This window comes from Dendroctonus ponderosae, unplaced genomic scaffold (genome assembly GCF_020466585.1).
Source record: "Dendroctonus ponderosae isolate FM_Combo_2020 unplaced genomic scaffold, Dpon_F_20191213v2 Dpon_F_20191213_1, whole genome shotgun sequence".
NCBI classification, from domain to species: domain Eukaryota; kingdom Metazoa; phylum Arthropoda; class Insecta; order Coleoptera; family Curculionidae; genus Dendroctonus; species Dendroctonus ponderosae.
This window is the reverse complement of record NW_026017110.1, coordinates 30558791-30574386: the sequence shown is the minus strand read 5'-3', so window position 1 is coordinate 30574386 and position 15596 is coordinate 30558791. Positions and strand designations below refer to the sequence as shown.

General features: G+C 38.6%; 2 protein-coding genes and 1 long non-coding RNA gene across 3 annotated transcripts in view; 1 reads left to right on the top strand and 2 right to left on the bottom strand.

Annotated features, from left to right (window-relative positions):
• The first annotated feature begins 614 nt into the window (after positions 1–614).
• On the top strand, positions 615–15095 carry LOC109541870 (DNA polymerase theta). The gene is made up of 5 exons (XM_048669173.1): positions 615–2131; positions 3134–3322; positions 7516–7973; positions 8383–8647; positions 14121–15095. The coding sequence occupies exons 2-5, from the start codon at positions 3142–3144 to the stop codon at positions 14420–14422; spliced, it is 1206 nt and encodes a 401-aa protein (XP_048525130.1). The 5' UTR covers positions 615–2131; positions 3134–3141; the 3' UTR covers positions 14423–15095.
• Positions 3881–4771, bottom strand: LOC125505420. The gene is made up of 2 exons (XR_007282156.1): positions 4670–4771; positions 3881–4607 (listed from the first exon to the last, which is right to left on the bottom strand). It is a non-coding gene; the product is annotated as an uncharacterized LOC125505420 (long non-coding RNA).
• The window catches only part of LOC109541871 (cell division cycle 5-like protein), a 29803-nt gene continuing 29294 nt past the window's right edge, over positions 15088–15596 (bottom strand). The window contains exon 13 of the mRNA XM_019910861.2: positions 15088–15397. Within this exon, the coding sequence (XP_019766420.1) occupies positions 15275–15397 (123 nt within the window). The 3' untranslated portion in view covers positions 15088–15274. The remainder of the gene's footprint in view (positions 15398–15596) is intronic.

Sequence of the window (15596 nt, the reverse complement as noted above, 5' to 3'; positions counted from 1 at the left end):
CTATTGTATCCTGGATGTGGTTCAGGATACACCTCTCCGTTACTTTGGCCATCATTGGTAATAGGCTGATGGGCCTGTAGGACTTAAGCAGCTTCCTGTTTGCTCCCTTTTTGGGAACCAATACCACTATTGCCTTCTTCCAGGTGGTTGGGATGTACTGAAGTTCCAAGATTGCATTTGCCACTGTGGTGAGGTTCTCAATTGTTGCTTCTGGAAGTTTCTTGAGGACCTCATTTGATATTCCATCATGTTCAGGGGCCTTTTTCCTCTTTGCCCCCTTGATGAAGTCCTGGATGATCTCTCTGGTGACTTTTCTGACTGGAGTGGGCAGCCAGTTTTGGAAGTGGGCGGCTACTGTGTTTTCCACTTCCTCTTCTTGCTGTGGGTGATCAACCAGGTTAACTCTGCATTGGAGCTCTAGATGGTTGGCAAAGAGCTCCAGTTTCTCTTTGGGGTGTACAGTGGAGATTCCGTTTTCTTGGATCGGTGGTATTGGTTGCCTTGGTCCTTTGATGAGGTTCCTGGCCAGTTTCCATAGCTCTATGTTTGAGTCGTCAGCCTCTATTTCGTCCATGCGAGCATCCCAGTGCTGCGATCGAACTTCCTTGATGTCTTCCTGGAGGCGGTTGACTTGCCTTTTTAGGTATGGATCTTGTGTTCATATGGTTCTGTGTCGTATCCGGTTTTTCTCCCTGATTGGCTTTTAACTAGGGAGGTATTTGGTCTGTTTGGTTGACCGGTCTGATCCCGATGTTTCCGGTGCAGGGTCTTAAATACCCGCGGAGTCTGCTCTCATTGGTGCCAAAATTTAAGGTGGAGCTTGTTGGGGGTTTATGTTGCGACCTACCGCAGCGCCCTGCACAACGGTATGTAGATATTGTTGTGTCGGGCTGTATTCTCAAAGCCGTAACATTCGCTCGAAGTAGTTGAACGCGGGGGTGATGGGCCCGGGGTTCCGTGTTCTATCGCTTCATTTCTTTCCATTTGGGGGACCTTAGATTCCTCGATCTCGTTGTTCTTGGCGTGGTCGGATTTCCCACTAGAATTACGGTTTAACACGCTAAGAATTAGAAAAGTGAAGGACACTTTTAAACATAATGAAGCCAAAAAAAAACAATGATACTTTTGTGTTTACTTTTTGCTTGTATTGCGTTAACAACAGTTTATTAATTAGTTCTGCATTTTTGGAGCGTGTACCATGATTTTAGTCTCCCAAAAAATATATTAACTTTAAGGACCTGATTTCGCCCCGGTGTCCCCTACAGTTATTGACTGAAAAGTTTATTGGGCTTATAAGCACAGTTATAAGCATCGGTAATTCTTGAGGTTCCACTCACATTATTAAGGCTATGAGGTGTCGGCAGAAGTTATCTTCCGGGTGTGGATCTGTTGCTACCGCTGCATTTATACTGTCCTGAGCTTGTGGAACGGTGGTGGGGTAGAATGAGGCAACAAAAGCTCGACTTCAAAGCGCACCGAAATACTTGCATTCAGTTCTTGTTTAACGCACTAACGGAAGAAACGCACTAAGAATATTTTCTTTCTGAATTTTATTTATTGTTATAACAAAAAATAATTTTCTATTATAAAACAATGTGACAACGCAAAAAAAATAGAAAAATCGTTAACCTTTATAAATTAGCCAGATAGACCCCAGTCGCTCGACAATAAGGATAATATTAATATAAGTATAAATACAGACGCAGGCGCACCAGTTTAAGAACTAGACATCGCAAATAGTTGCGGAAGAACTTAAAGAAGTTCACCGCATATGCGAATGAAACGCCAGGAAGCAATTCTAGTTAGATCTATTAGAAGTTAGTTGTGTTAAATATGTTAACCAAAGCAATTGAAGCACTTATTCTAACTGTTTGGGGATTGAAATAATTATTATTGGTGTTTTAGCTAAATTTGTATTGTGAAAATGTTCTTGATATTGAACGTTTTTACCAAAAAAATGGCACAATCGGTGATTACAATGCGAATGAAAAATCTGCAGAGGAAGCGAAACGGAGGGCTTCAATTAAGGTTCTTGGTACATGGTATTTGGTAGATGCTATAACAAGGAAGCTGGATGCAAACATTCCAAAATTGAGAACCATCAATGTGATAGGGTTTCCGACAAATTATGGTACAGTTGTGAAGGCTTTCGCGGCCGGTTAAAACACATTTAGAAATGTTTTTCGGGCTGTGAAGCCGTGATCCATGGGAATTTCTTCCTGACGTTTCGTCCACAACTGCGGTGGACATTATCAAGGGCGATGAGGCAGTGGGCGAAGTGATCTCCCGTGCTTTCCGACTAAGACTGGTTCAACTACTGGATCCCCTGTCGCATTTATGCAGCCCGGCCGTGTGAGCTTATGCGTGGGGAGTGGGCGGGGCTTCAAATGTTTTGCCGCACGCGCTGTTTGCCGCAAAATGCGTTTCCAATCTGGATCTTAATCCCTTAGGCCGTTACCTCTTCTTTCCTATTAAATCTGTTGTCATGTTTAAAGATCTCAATGGCCTATTTGGTGGCAGTCTAGAGGTGCGTGCTCATTTTTTTATTTGTCCTAATAACCTCTTATGCCCAGTGATCCTAGGGTTTACACTACGTTTTGTGGTGCCGATATATTCTCTGCCACAACTGCATGGAACTCTGTAGACTCCTGGTGCTGATAAAGGATCCCGTTTGTCCTTGGCCGATCTCAAAGTCTGTTGGATTGTTGTGTCTGTTGGACGCATGAGCTCACACGGCCGGACTGCATAAAGACGACAGGGGATCCAGTAGTTGAACCCGTCTTAGTCGGAAAGCACGGGAGATCACTTCGCCCAATGCCTCATCGCCGTTGATATTGTCTACCGCAGTTGTGGACGAAACGTCAGGAGTAAATTCCCATGGACCACGGCTTCAAATCCCGAAAAACATTTCTAAATATAGTACAGTTATTAGCAAATTACATTCATAAGCGAAACAATATAAAAAATGCTAACGTATGGAGTAACTAACTCAGAAAAATGTTGAATTTCATTTTATAATTGTGTTTGCTAAAATGAATCAATTTAATTGTAATTTTCCCTATTTTTGTATTCAAAAGTTTTTGAAATTTTAATATTTCACAATTTACTACTTTGTTTTTCGTGGCTTTTTTAGATTTGGAAATGCGAACGATACTGTGTTTAGCTAGGATGGAGACATGCGGCATGAGTGTTAGTAAAAAATATCTGCAAAATTTATCGCTTTTATTGAAGGGTGAGCAAACCTCTATAGAAAAAATGTCGTATTCGTTAGCAGGAAGAAGGTTCAGTTTCACTTCATCTGCGGATGTATCCAGAGTAATTGGTAAGTCGTTGACTTTTAAAATAATTTTTATTATAAACTTATTGGTAAGTCTATAACTTCTAAAATAGTTATTTAGTAAATGTAATATAAACATTCATTCAAAAACAGTCGAAATTTGGTGAATTGGTTTTTATTTTTCTCTGACCTTATCTGAAGAGATATTTTAAAATAATTGCTACATTATTCCCACATAGCAAAATGATATTCCCAGAATATACCTGGAACATTCATGTGATGTACATGCATATTCCTGGGATATACATGAGTTCCATTATGAACATTCCATGGATGTCACAGGAATCTGTCATAGTTAATACACTGAATGTTCATGGTATGTTCTGGGAATGTACATGGTATGTTCAGTGAATGTACATGTGTACGTTTTGGGAATGTACCTGGTATGTTCAGTGAATATACATGTGTATTTCCTGTGAATCTACATGGTATGTTCAGTGAATGTACATGTGTATGTTCAGTGAATGTAAATGGTATGTTCAGGGAATATACATACATATATGTAACGATCGATAACAATAAGAAAAACGATCCTTTATTTCATCTTATTAGTTTATTCACATATTTAAGTATTTACTGATGTAATTTTTCAACAACAAGAGTTACTTACAAGTAATCTAAAACTAATTGAATGGATAATAAATAAATCAAAATATAACTTATAACTACGGACTAAAAATCTAAATTAACATTTTCAGCATTTTTGCCGTTGTCGCAATAATGTGTGACTGTGAGATAAAACACAAACCTTTATCTAAAAAACAGCATCTATTATTTTATATTCCTTACATGTTCCCTCTCTGTGGCTTTTGCCCTTTCATTTTGTTCTCGATCCATCATTAACAAATTTAATTCCAATTAAAGTGTTTCGCAATGTGCTCTTAACAAAAATTCTATAAGCAATTACAAATTTTAATATTGGTCACAACAACAAAATACAGTTAATAGTTTTACATTGATTGAAAAGTATTTTCGTTCATCCACATATTATTCTATTGTGTAGAAATACAGTTAGGTATATCAATTTTCATTGATACATTACTTTCATTTTACTTTTGTTGCTTTCCTTCGATCCAAGAAAACATGCTTATCGCAAAATAGAAATCAACCAAAATCAAACTGGTAAAAATAAAAAAATACAGATAATAGTTTTACATTAATAGAAGAATAATTAGGTTCAGACAATCTTACTTGTTTCTTTCTCACTGGATCTGGAGATCTGGTGATCCCTAGCATCTTCAATGCTTCAAGTCCATAACAGCGACATTACCTGTAGTATAGAACACGAAATAATGAAATAATCAAATGTATTTAATTTAAACACCAACATACCTTTACATTTTTGCCGTATCTTATGCGAACATTTTTCGTGTGTGGTTTGCTCACGTGATCTCTAGCGTCTTCAATGCTTCAAGTCCAGAACAGCGGTATCACATGTATGTTTAGAACAAGAAATAATAAAATAATCAAATGTATTTAATTTAAACACCAACATACCTTTACATGTTTGCGGGGTTTTAAGCCATAATTATACCGTAATTACCGTCTTGAAGACACATCATAACACTGAGGCACAAGCACGGTTTTTATATTTTGACTCATATTTATTTTATCACATCGGTTAATATGGATTTTTAATATTCTCAAGTTTTCGCAAAACACGTGATGTTCGTAACCAGAGATAAACATAGATAAAGACAGAGACAAGACTTGTCTCTGATAAAGACAAGCAGCAGTTGTCTTCTGTCTCCAATGTCAATCATGGAAAAGTGCTGAATTGTCACACCCCGGATCATCATCATGTCAATATCGGTTTATCATCACTGATAAACCGATATTGACAAAATCTAAATTTTGTCTTACTTAGAAAGATAGTATTCTAGTAACATCAACAACTTCATTGGTCCGCTCTCATTGTCACTATCAAATGTCACGTTATAGCCGGACGTAATCCGTGTACACACTAAGCGGGTAATTTGAATTTGCACTATGCATTTTAATTGTTTGAATTTCATAGGGTGGGAACTGTTAGTTCCGGATAAATTTATTTGAGTAATATAGAAGTTTTATTAATATTGCCCAATAAAATTATAACGTTGACGCATTTAAAAAGAAAAGTTCATATAAACTCTATCCGAAACAGGTTACGCCATGTTCTGCCACAGAGTGCATTACAACCTTTTCCACGTTTCTACGTGCTCTCAAATACCAGTCTTATCCAGACTGCCCCTGGCCATCCAATCCACAATTTCAGTGGTAAGACTCTTCACTCGGGAACCTGAACGCAGCTGAAAATATTTCTGTAAAAATTCAATCGAGTGGAAAAATCTAAAACAGCAGACAAAATGGTCTCTTGTCGAAAGTTGTAATCACGGAACAACCCAAGAAATCAAATAGACCAGTCTCAACGAAAAAAACCAAAAGCACCTAAACCCAAAACAGTATTAAGTAGGAACATACTTAATCAAACGCAAGTCGGTTCTTTTCAGAACCATAATTGTTTTCCAAATAAATAACTAGGATAAGAAGAAACAATGCAAATAATTTGAGAGCACGTACTCTTTTTGAATTTAAGTCTAAACATAAATAAAATGGTATTTTATGTATCTAAGACAAGAAGTAAGCTGTAATATACTAATTTATTTCTTTCTCAATAAGGAAAAGAATTAAATAACCTTACTCAAGTTAGAAGTAAAAAATTATTTAATTGTACGTGCCCTTACTTTTCTGCTGCGGACACCCAAGATTTATTTTCGACAAATTTTGTTAATTTGTTAATTAAAACACCACATTTTCAGTATTTCATAAGGGTCTCAGGTTTTAGTAGTAAGAAGATTTACCTTTAGTTGCCCTTACTTTTCTGCTGGGGGCACGCAAAATTTATATTCAACCAATTTGGAATATACCTATATTCATGTATATTACCGGAATATTTGTTTTGAACATACTAGGTATATTCACCTGGCATGTTCATCTGCACATATACCCAATATGTACATATATGTACATACCTAGGATATACTTTTAATGAACTTTGATGAATATTCATGCATGCATATTCCACGAACATTCATGTTAGGAATGTTCAACCATGTATATTCCCAGGATATTCCCGCAATGTTCTGTATATTTTCTGAACATTCTGGGATATTCATAGAATATCAAATGCTATCTGGGTTAGAAGATAATTTTACTTTCTTCAGTATTATACTCATGTACAGCGTGATTCACAACCTTATTGACACAGGGCAGGGGCGTGTAGGGGACCTCAAAACAAGTCGAATTTCCATTTAAGTTTTTTCCCTCAGACCCATGGTTAACGAGATACAGGGTGTTAAAGTTTTTAAGAAATATTGGTATTTTCTCTTTAACTCCTTATATTGCTCAAACTTTCAACGTCGACCACTGTTTAGACCTTTTACTCGTAGGTATGCCAACTGGTTTCGAAAATGTACAGGATATTTTTTATAGAGGAATACCCCCCTTTCCACCCCGAACTTTTTTGTGGTATGCTACTGACTTCGATCGAAATCATTTTTGCATTTGTTGTTTAATTTAAGAATTTTTAAAATGTCTTTTTTTCTTGCAATTTTTTCGTATCTGCCTTCGTTTTCGTATAGAATTTCTGCTTGCTTGTAAGGTTTGTCTCAAAAAAACTATCTGTGCTTTATTAGTAAAACTCTTTAACTTTTGTCGGAAATGTTCTGTTATCAAGATAATGATTGATCACAGAACGAATCCATTGAGAATCGGGGTTTCGCTTGTCTTCCATACATACACCAGGCGATCGACAGGATTGGAAGAATGTTAGAAAGGCACATCAGAACCATTAAACCGACAAAAACGATTAAACAGATCTTTCGGTCAGCCAAGGACAAACGAGATCCTTTAGCAGCATTATTGGTGTGGGTAGAACAATGCCGTTGCAGTTCGGTTCACTACTTAATTTTCCTGCGTTAAACCAGAGGCGTGGTCAGAGGTGTGACGGCTGTCTGCCTCAATCCGCTTTTTCGCTGTTTGTGCAGAGTAATTGTTTACTCTGCACCTATAGAATAGAACACCTATTTTATGTCATATTACATTGTATGTATCCTAATATTGTAATTAAAATGAAGCGATTTGTATGTGTATTCAGGTCATTTAGCTCAATCAACGTTTTAATGCATATGTTATCGTAGGTACATATAGAGGCAAAAAAGTTAGCACCAGGAAGCAAGTACTCGAGCAAAATGAGCACCCGATTTCAAAACTCGTTCTTTTGTGGCGTAAAATCAATTTCACATTGACAAACATGATTTATCCCCTCATCAGAGCATCCGAGGAAAATCGATTATATGGATCTTATGTCAGCCATACTGCCACTGGAAGAATTACGATGCACGAGCCTAATATTCAAATGGTGACCAAGGATTTCACTATTGTTAACCCTTTGTCCAAAAATAATGTCGTGATTAGCTGCAGAAGCGCATTTAACGCCCCGACCGACTATGTGTTGGTATCGGCTGATTATTGTCAATTAGAATTGCGTATATTAACATACTTGTCAAGGGATAAGGTGCTATCAGACATAATGAGAAAACCTGGTGATATATTTAAGTCAATAGCAGCCAAATGGAATAACACCAATGAAGAAATGGTAAAGTGTATTCAATATTATCAGATGATCAAAATGTCAAAACTACTTTTGTGAAAAGTTGATCATCACTGGCGTTGCAACTCTTACCACCCGCACACCCTTTTTGCAAATTAAAATTTAAATAATATGCATAGTTAAAACATTTTGCAAATATTATAACATTTAAAACATTTCAATTTTTCTTTCAACTTTAGATTATTTAGTAATATGGAATATTAAGACGTATATTAAGACGGAATATTAAGAAGAAGTTATTCACATGTTTGAAATACATTTTTATTTCAAATTTACAAATGGAAATTTTACTGCCGGGATGCAAAATCTAGTCAATTTTTAAATAATTACACCACTGTACGTTACGCCATTGCCAATGTAGTTTGTTATATACTTAAAATAGGTGTTATTCTAGGTGGATGAAAACATGAGACAAAATGCCAAACAACTTTGCTACGGAATAATCTATGGCATGGGAGCAAAAACTCTCGCTGACCAACTGGAGGTATCCATTGAAGATGCCTTTAGTTTCATGGAGAGCTTTCGAAATACTTACTCGGGTATTAAAGATTTTATTAAAAAAACCGTTGATTTTTGCAAAGAAAATGGTTATGTGGAGACAATCACAGGGCGAAGACGACTGCTGCCAAATATAGCATCCCCCGATTCCTCTATAAGCAGTAAGTTAAATCTAAATTATATACAGATGTTTGGTAAGTCAATGTATACCTTAATTGCATACCCAATAATTGTTATAATTGAAAACAAAAGTAGCACTAAAAACACGAGAAGTAGAGAATTTTTGCTCACAATATGAGAGATGACACCAGTCTCAGACAAATTCCCACCACATCACCCAACAACTTTAAAATGCGCGTCCGTCAGATGCTGCAAGCGATCGATTGTGCAACCGAATTGCCTCCAACAAACGGCGGGAGTACGGCGCATCGTAAGAGATCGACTATGCATACCGGCATAAGAGTTTTTGGGTTATGGTATTTGATAAATGTTATAGTGTAAGTAGTTTTGGCTATTTTCTTTAAATATACCATAGCCCAAAAACCCTTAGGCTCAGGAAAAAACCAGGAAGTCATACTGGACTGCAGCCCCATAAAATAGACTTATGTGCCATATCTGAAATATAAGAGAGGAAAAGGAACAGAACAATACGATGACTTGCAAGGAATGGCCTCGAAAGTCTATCTCCTTTGATAAAATGCCTCTACGGGGAGGAAATATCTAATTCATACCATCGGTTACATAAGATGCGCAAACGAAAAGCAGGACTCCTATCCCCACTCGCTTTCCTGAGCCGATGCAGGGATTCCAACATCATCCCCGGCTTCCTGAAGTGCAGAAGAACCCTTAGGACCACGCAAGCACACAGGATATACAACAGGACCGAGAAGTTATTGGAATATTCCGAGAAGACTGGAATAATATCGACGCTATCTCCCACAACAGCATGCAAGGAGAATTGGACAGAGCCACGAAGGGACAAAAGAAGAAATTTGAAAAATTGGAAGCCAAATAAATCTAGCGGAACGACCCAAACCACATCAGGCCTGGACCCAGCACGAACTGTAGTGAACCTGACCAGTCACTCACTAACGCCTGCGGAGCAATCTGTCTGAGCCAAGGGAGGAAATTTTGCTATTGGTGGAACGATATCAATACAGGAAATTATCTCGAACACCGAAACAGCATTGCAAGGGCTCCCAGAACAAGCGGCAAATGAAATACGTCTCGAAACCACCCACATCCTACGGAAAGCGAAACCACCACCAAGCAACCTAAGCAGAGAAGAACAACATGCGCTCAACGAAATACGAAGGAATACAAGCATTGTAGTCCTGCCAGCTGACAAAGGAAACGCTACAGTCGCCATGAACAGAGAGGAGTACGAGCAGAAAAGCCAAAACTTATTGGACCCAGTCACACAAAGCTCAAAAAAGACCCGACTCGGCCCAAGCTCAGAAACATCAACCGCCTGATCAAAATATCCTCAATAGACGAGAACACCATGAAGAGGATTATTAGGTCAGAAGCCCTCCCCTCACGTTTGTATGGATTACCGAAGATTCACAAGGAAGGAATACCACTAAGGCCAATCGTCAGTGCCCCGGGGTCACCCACTTACGATATAGCAAAATATCTATCCTTACTTCTGCAGCCACACTTGGGGTCCACAGAAACATACATCAAGGATTCCGAACATTTCATTAAGAAGATCCAAGACCTCAGACTGGAACCTACGGACATGCTGATCAGCTTCGATGTTGTATCTCTATACACAAAGGTACCCTTGGGCGAATCCATAGAATTAGTGGCGGAGCTATTTGTAGAAAGTACAACAAATCTGTTCAAGGCTTGTCTAAAGGGCAGCCACTTCCTGTGGAATGGAGATTACTACGATCAAAAGGAAGGACTAGCCATGGAAAGCCCACTCAGTCCGGTGTTAGCGAATCTATTCATGGAGAAGCTTTGAAGCAAGGAAACAGCGTTGAGCACCGGACCCTTTAAACCAACGATCGTACCGATATGTCGATGACACGTTCGTGCTATGGAAGCATGGACGCAAAAACCTGAACATCTTCCTCGACCATCTACACAAACAGCACCCAGACATCCAATTCAGCATGGAAGTTGAACAAAACCACCAACTGGCCTTCCTGGATGTTTTGGTGCCTAGGGAGGGGAAACGTTTGGACCACAGGGTATATCGAAAAGCCACCCACACGGACATATATCTTCACAAGCTATCTAACCACCATCCGAGTCAAAAGCAGGGAATCAGTAAGACTCTTACGGATAGAGCCAGAAAAATATGTGGACCACAACATCTAACCACAGAACTACAACACTCGGAAAGTGCCGAGTTGGACATCAAAAAACCTGTGGGGGTGGGCCGTGCTGAAAAAAGTGAATCCACTCTGAAAGATTTCCTGCCCTTTGTTTCCAGGGTTACGGACATAATTGGGAGGCTCCTGAGGAAACACAACATAAGAACAATCTACAAGCCCACAACAAAGATCCGAGAATGTCTGGGGTCAGTTAAAGACAGAAGACCCCCCTCGCAACTGCAGAAATTTACCGCATTCCATGCTCCTGTGGAAGCGTCTACATAGGAACTACTAAGAGATCGGTTGTGACAAGAATAGAAAAACACCGAAGGAATTGTAAACTGGGACATGTGGGAAAGTCGGCAGTGGCGGAACACGCCCCCCTCAGCGATGGAATACACAACATCTATTTCGGAGAGGCACAGGCCCTGGCCACAACAACAGGGTATCGCCCCCGACTAATACGAGAAGCCATTGAAATCCACAAACACGACGACAATTTCAACAGAAAAGAAGAGACAATGGCGCTAAACAGGATATGGTTTCCAGCACTCACCAACGCAAAAACAGCAAGAAAAAGCAACAGCTCAGGACAGGAGAGAGAATCCAGTGTACCGGAGGATAGCAACAGCCAACAGAATGCACAGGCTCCGATAACACAGGCCACGTCATCGCAGTCGAACGAAAATTCTACCGAACGACGGCCTAAAAACCCGAAACACCATTAGTTTCAATACGAGAACTACTTTCTGATTTACTCAGGCAAACCAAAAAACCCAAGAGCAGCATCGGGAGTTGGAATGCTGATCAACCGAAAATTCAGGGACTGCAGTCAAGAATAGATTTAATGCGGAGACACTGAACGAGCGGGGTGTGAAGCTTGTGAAATTTTGCCCTTACCAGGAACTATGGATTAATAACACATACTTTAAACACAAAGTCACGTTCCAGGACAACAGAGGAGTAACGTCCACAATAAATAGAGCCATTAAACCAGAGCAAATGCAGGATGGCAGATCACTAACATCGGCAAACATGGGATCAGACCATAACATAGTAATGGGAATAATTATCACGGTAAGACCACCAGCCAATAAGAAGAAAGCACTCTGTACAAACGGCGCATATCCCAAAAAATTGACAGGGAACCCATCCTCCAGCAACACACAGTAGACCGCGCATGGTACATCCTACTAAACTACATAAAAGAAGCAGCGGAGGAGGCACTAGGCAAAAGAACAGTCACCACAACGACTAAAGTCATAAATAAAAAATCATGGCTCAAACCAGAGGTGAAGATACTGGCCCACCTAACATACACGACCAACAAGAGTCCAAGAAACCACACCAAAAATCTCGAAACAAGGAAAACAGTAAACAACCGCATAAGGGAAGTAAAGAGAGAACATTGGGAGAATTTCAAACAACCAAAAACTCATATGTAAAATGCTCAGAACAACAAGGAGGGAAGTGAATGAGACAGTACAATTAAATAACATCTGGGCAGCCGAATGGACCACCTACTTTCAGGGCCTGTATACAAACCGGGACGAACAGAAACAACGAAGGCCCAAAGAGCGGCAGAGGTTGAACCGAGGGGAAGCCATATGCATCGAGGATGTAGAACAATACTCGGTAGAGTAAGTGATATCCGAAATTAAGTACATGAAAAACAGTAAATCTCCAGGCCCGGACAACGTTCCAACGAACTGCTGAAGGAAAAGCTCTGGCTAGACAACTGGCCGAACTATTCAACAAACTATTGAAGGACGAAAATACACCAGCGAGATGGAGACACAGCATCACAATCCCAATATGCAAAAAGGGGAAAACCTCAGATCCGGCGAATCACCGAGGAATATCGCTACAAGACGCGACCATGAAATTCATTCACCCGTATGCTGCAGCAACGCATTCTCAGTTACACCACAATAAACAAAGAGCAGCAAGATTTTCCGAAAAATCGTTCGACGATTGACGCACTGCTAGTTTTCAGGAAGGTTGTAGAGAAGACAATAGAGTATAACAAACCAGCATACCTGTGCTTAATAGATTCGACGAAAGCGTTCGACAGGATAAGACTGGAGGACGTTAGGAACGAGCTCCTGCCCCAGGGGAATACTCCCAAGCAGCACGGAAACGGTTAGAAACTTCAACACAAACAACACCATAACAATACGAACAAAATTAACAACAGACAAAATAGAGCAAAACACAGTGATACGACAGGGAGACAGTCTCAGACCACTGCTGCTCAACATCATACTGAACAGAATAAACTGCGCAAGACCAGACATAGAAGATGGGAAACCAAAAAACTGCAAATAAGAAAAATTTTTGTAAAATGGCGAAAATCTGATAAAGTCGCAAGTAAGAAAAAAAAACAATTTACGATGCACAGCTAATAATTCCACGAGCTAATAAAAAATGGGTAGTTCTATTTAAAAAAAAAATACACTTTGATCTTGCCTCGCTTTTCTGAGACACTCTGTATCGTATAAGATATTTTTAAAATGTGCGCAATTTGTGCGTCAACAAGTTTTATATGAAACTATTTTTCGAAAGTTTAACACCATCGGAAATAATGGACGCTATCGCACTAAAAAACCACCCTGTATAAAGCATGTATCAGGCCCGTAATGCCACACGGCAGAAACACGAGCTGACAAAGGGGAGACAAAAAGGATGGCACGAACTATCGAAATTAGAATACTAAGAATGATCAAAAAGAAAGTGACGCAATTAGGGAAGAATGCAAGACAGCGGACGTGGTTAGATGGACACGCGCTAGGAGACGCTTCTAGAACGAGCACATATCTAGAATGTAGGACCACAGGCTGACAAAAATCGCCAGAAATTCAAAATTAGCATCCGGCAGACCACCAGGATGGCCTTCTCAGAAGTGGAAGGACAGCTGGTCGTCGGCATCCCAGGAGGGACAAACGAATGGGTAAAACAGGCCTAAAGGCTTCCGCAAAGAAGAAGACAAAATATAATTTAAAAAATGTTTATATTATAAGAGCTGGAAACATGCAATTTTAACGTAACAAATAATACGCCACGTCATTGACTTTTGTTAAAATAAAACGATGCTCAATTTGGAAGAAAAGCGAACTCTTCGCTCTTTCTATGACACGCCGTTCTCGAGGAAAAAAATGTAACTCGATCAGCAAAGATCTTGATTGACTTACCAAGTATTCTGTATAGTAGGTCATGAACCTAACAACTAAGACTAACAAGAAAACGACAATAAAAGTAAAAATAAATTCTTAATTAATTTTTACTTTATTTAATTGGTTGACTATTTCAGGTCAAGCAGAACGGCAGGCAGTCAACACAACGGTTCAGGGATCAGCGGCTGATATAGTCAAAAACGCCATGATTACCATAGATGATAAAATGGAGCAAGTGTTTAAAAAGTCTCGATTCAAGCCAAGGTTAGTATTGCATTTGCATGATGAGCTTATTTACGAAGTGCCTGAAAAATATATTGAAAAAACCGTTAAAGTTATAAAGAAGGGAATGGAAAATTCGGTATCAGCTTTTGGATATTTCCCAGTAAAAGTAAAGGCTGGAAAATCATGGGGTCAGTTATACGAATATTGTAAGTAGGGATCCGTACAGTCTGTTAAGTGATTCAATTAAATACTGGAATATTATGTTGCCAATTTCGGCCACAAATAACAAATCGTCAAAAAATAATTATATTTTTGAAATATTTCATGAGTCAGTACAATTATTAATCACTTAACAGAAAATATCGATGCCTTATATTATAGTTATATACACTTAGTTGTGATACATTCTAGTGCCTTCAAAATTGTTTAATAGTCATTTATCATAGTCAGCGTTGTTGTGGATCCAGAATCTGGTTATTCCAGAAAGAACTGTATCAAGTGTTCCATAACAAGAGTCATAATGTCAATTTTACAAATATCTATTGTTATCTACCTATTAATTTAAAAATCGTGTGTTGACTTTTTGGTGTGTAGCTTATTATTGAGTATAGATGTTGATAGAACAAATTTTCATGCATACTTTCTACTTTTCATCATTCGCGATACTACAAATGAAAACGTTTACATTTCATTATCGCATTTGCTTTGTATCAAGAAAGTTTAGTCAATAGCTATCAACATCAAATATTCTTCATATCATAGTAATTACAAATATTGCTGGGCATGTTTCGTTTAATGCCTCATAAGCATCATTCTTGTTTTATTGCAAATTAATGAAGTGGCATTTATCGTATTCTGAGGAAATATGATCAATTTATATTTATTAACTTATTTATTTTTATTTGTATACATATTCCTATTTACCTAAGTTTACACATTTTTTCGGTGATATTTAAAACAAACATGTACGCATTGCTTGCTGGAGGTTATAACGCAAGTAATTCCAGGGGCGAGTTCAGAAACACACCTTATTGTTTACAGGAAAATAGGCAACATTTTGAACAACTTATAATGGATGTCCATGTCCATATTGCTCCTGCAATTCTCCAATTACATTCTGCAATTCACCATAGGTTTTTTGGAGCGCCTTTTCTCGCTCCATTTGTCTATCTACATCTTCGGTCAGCGACTAAAACAAATGCATATAAAAACAACAGTATACTCGCAATATCCTAATTCAATTAGGGCAAAAATCGAAAATAATCTAACTTTTCTTAGGCGGCACAAATTTAACTTATTTCTAAAGAAAAAACGGACATTATCAAAAACTATTTTTTTAACTGTTCTGTGACTTGGACGGAAAAAAGTATTTACTCTTGTTTATTAAT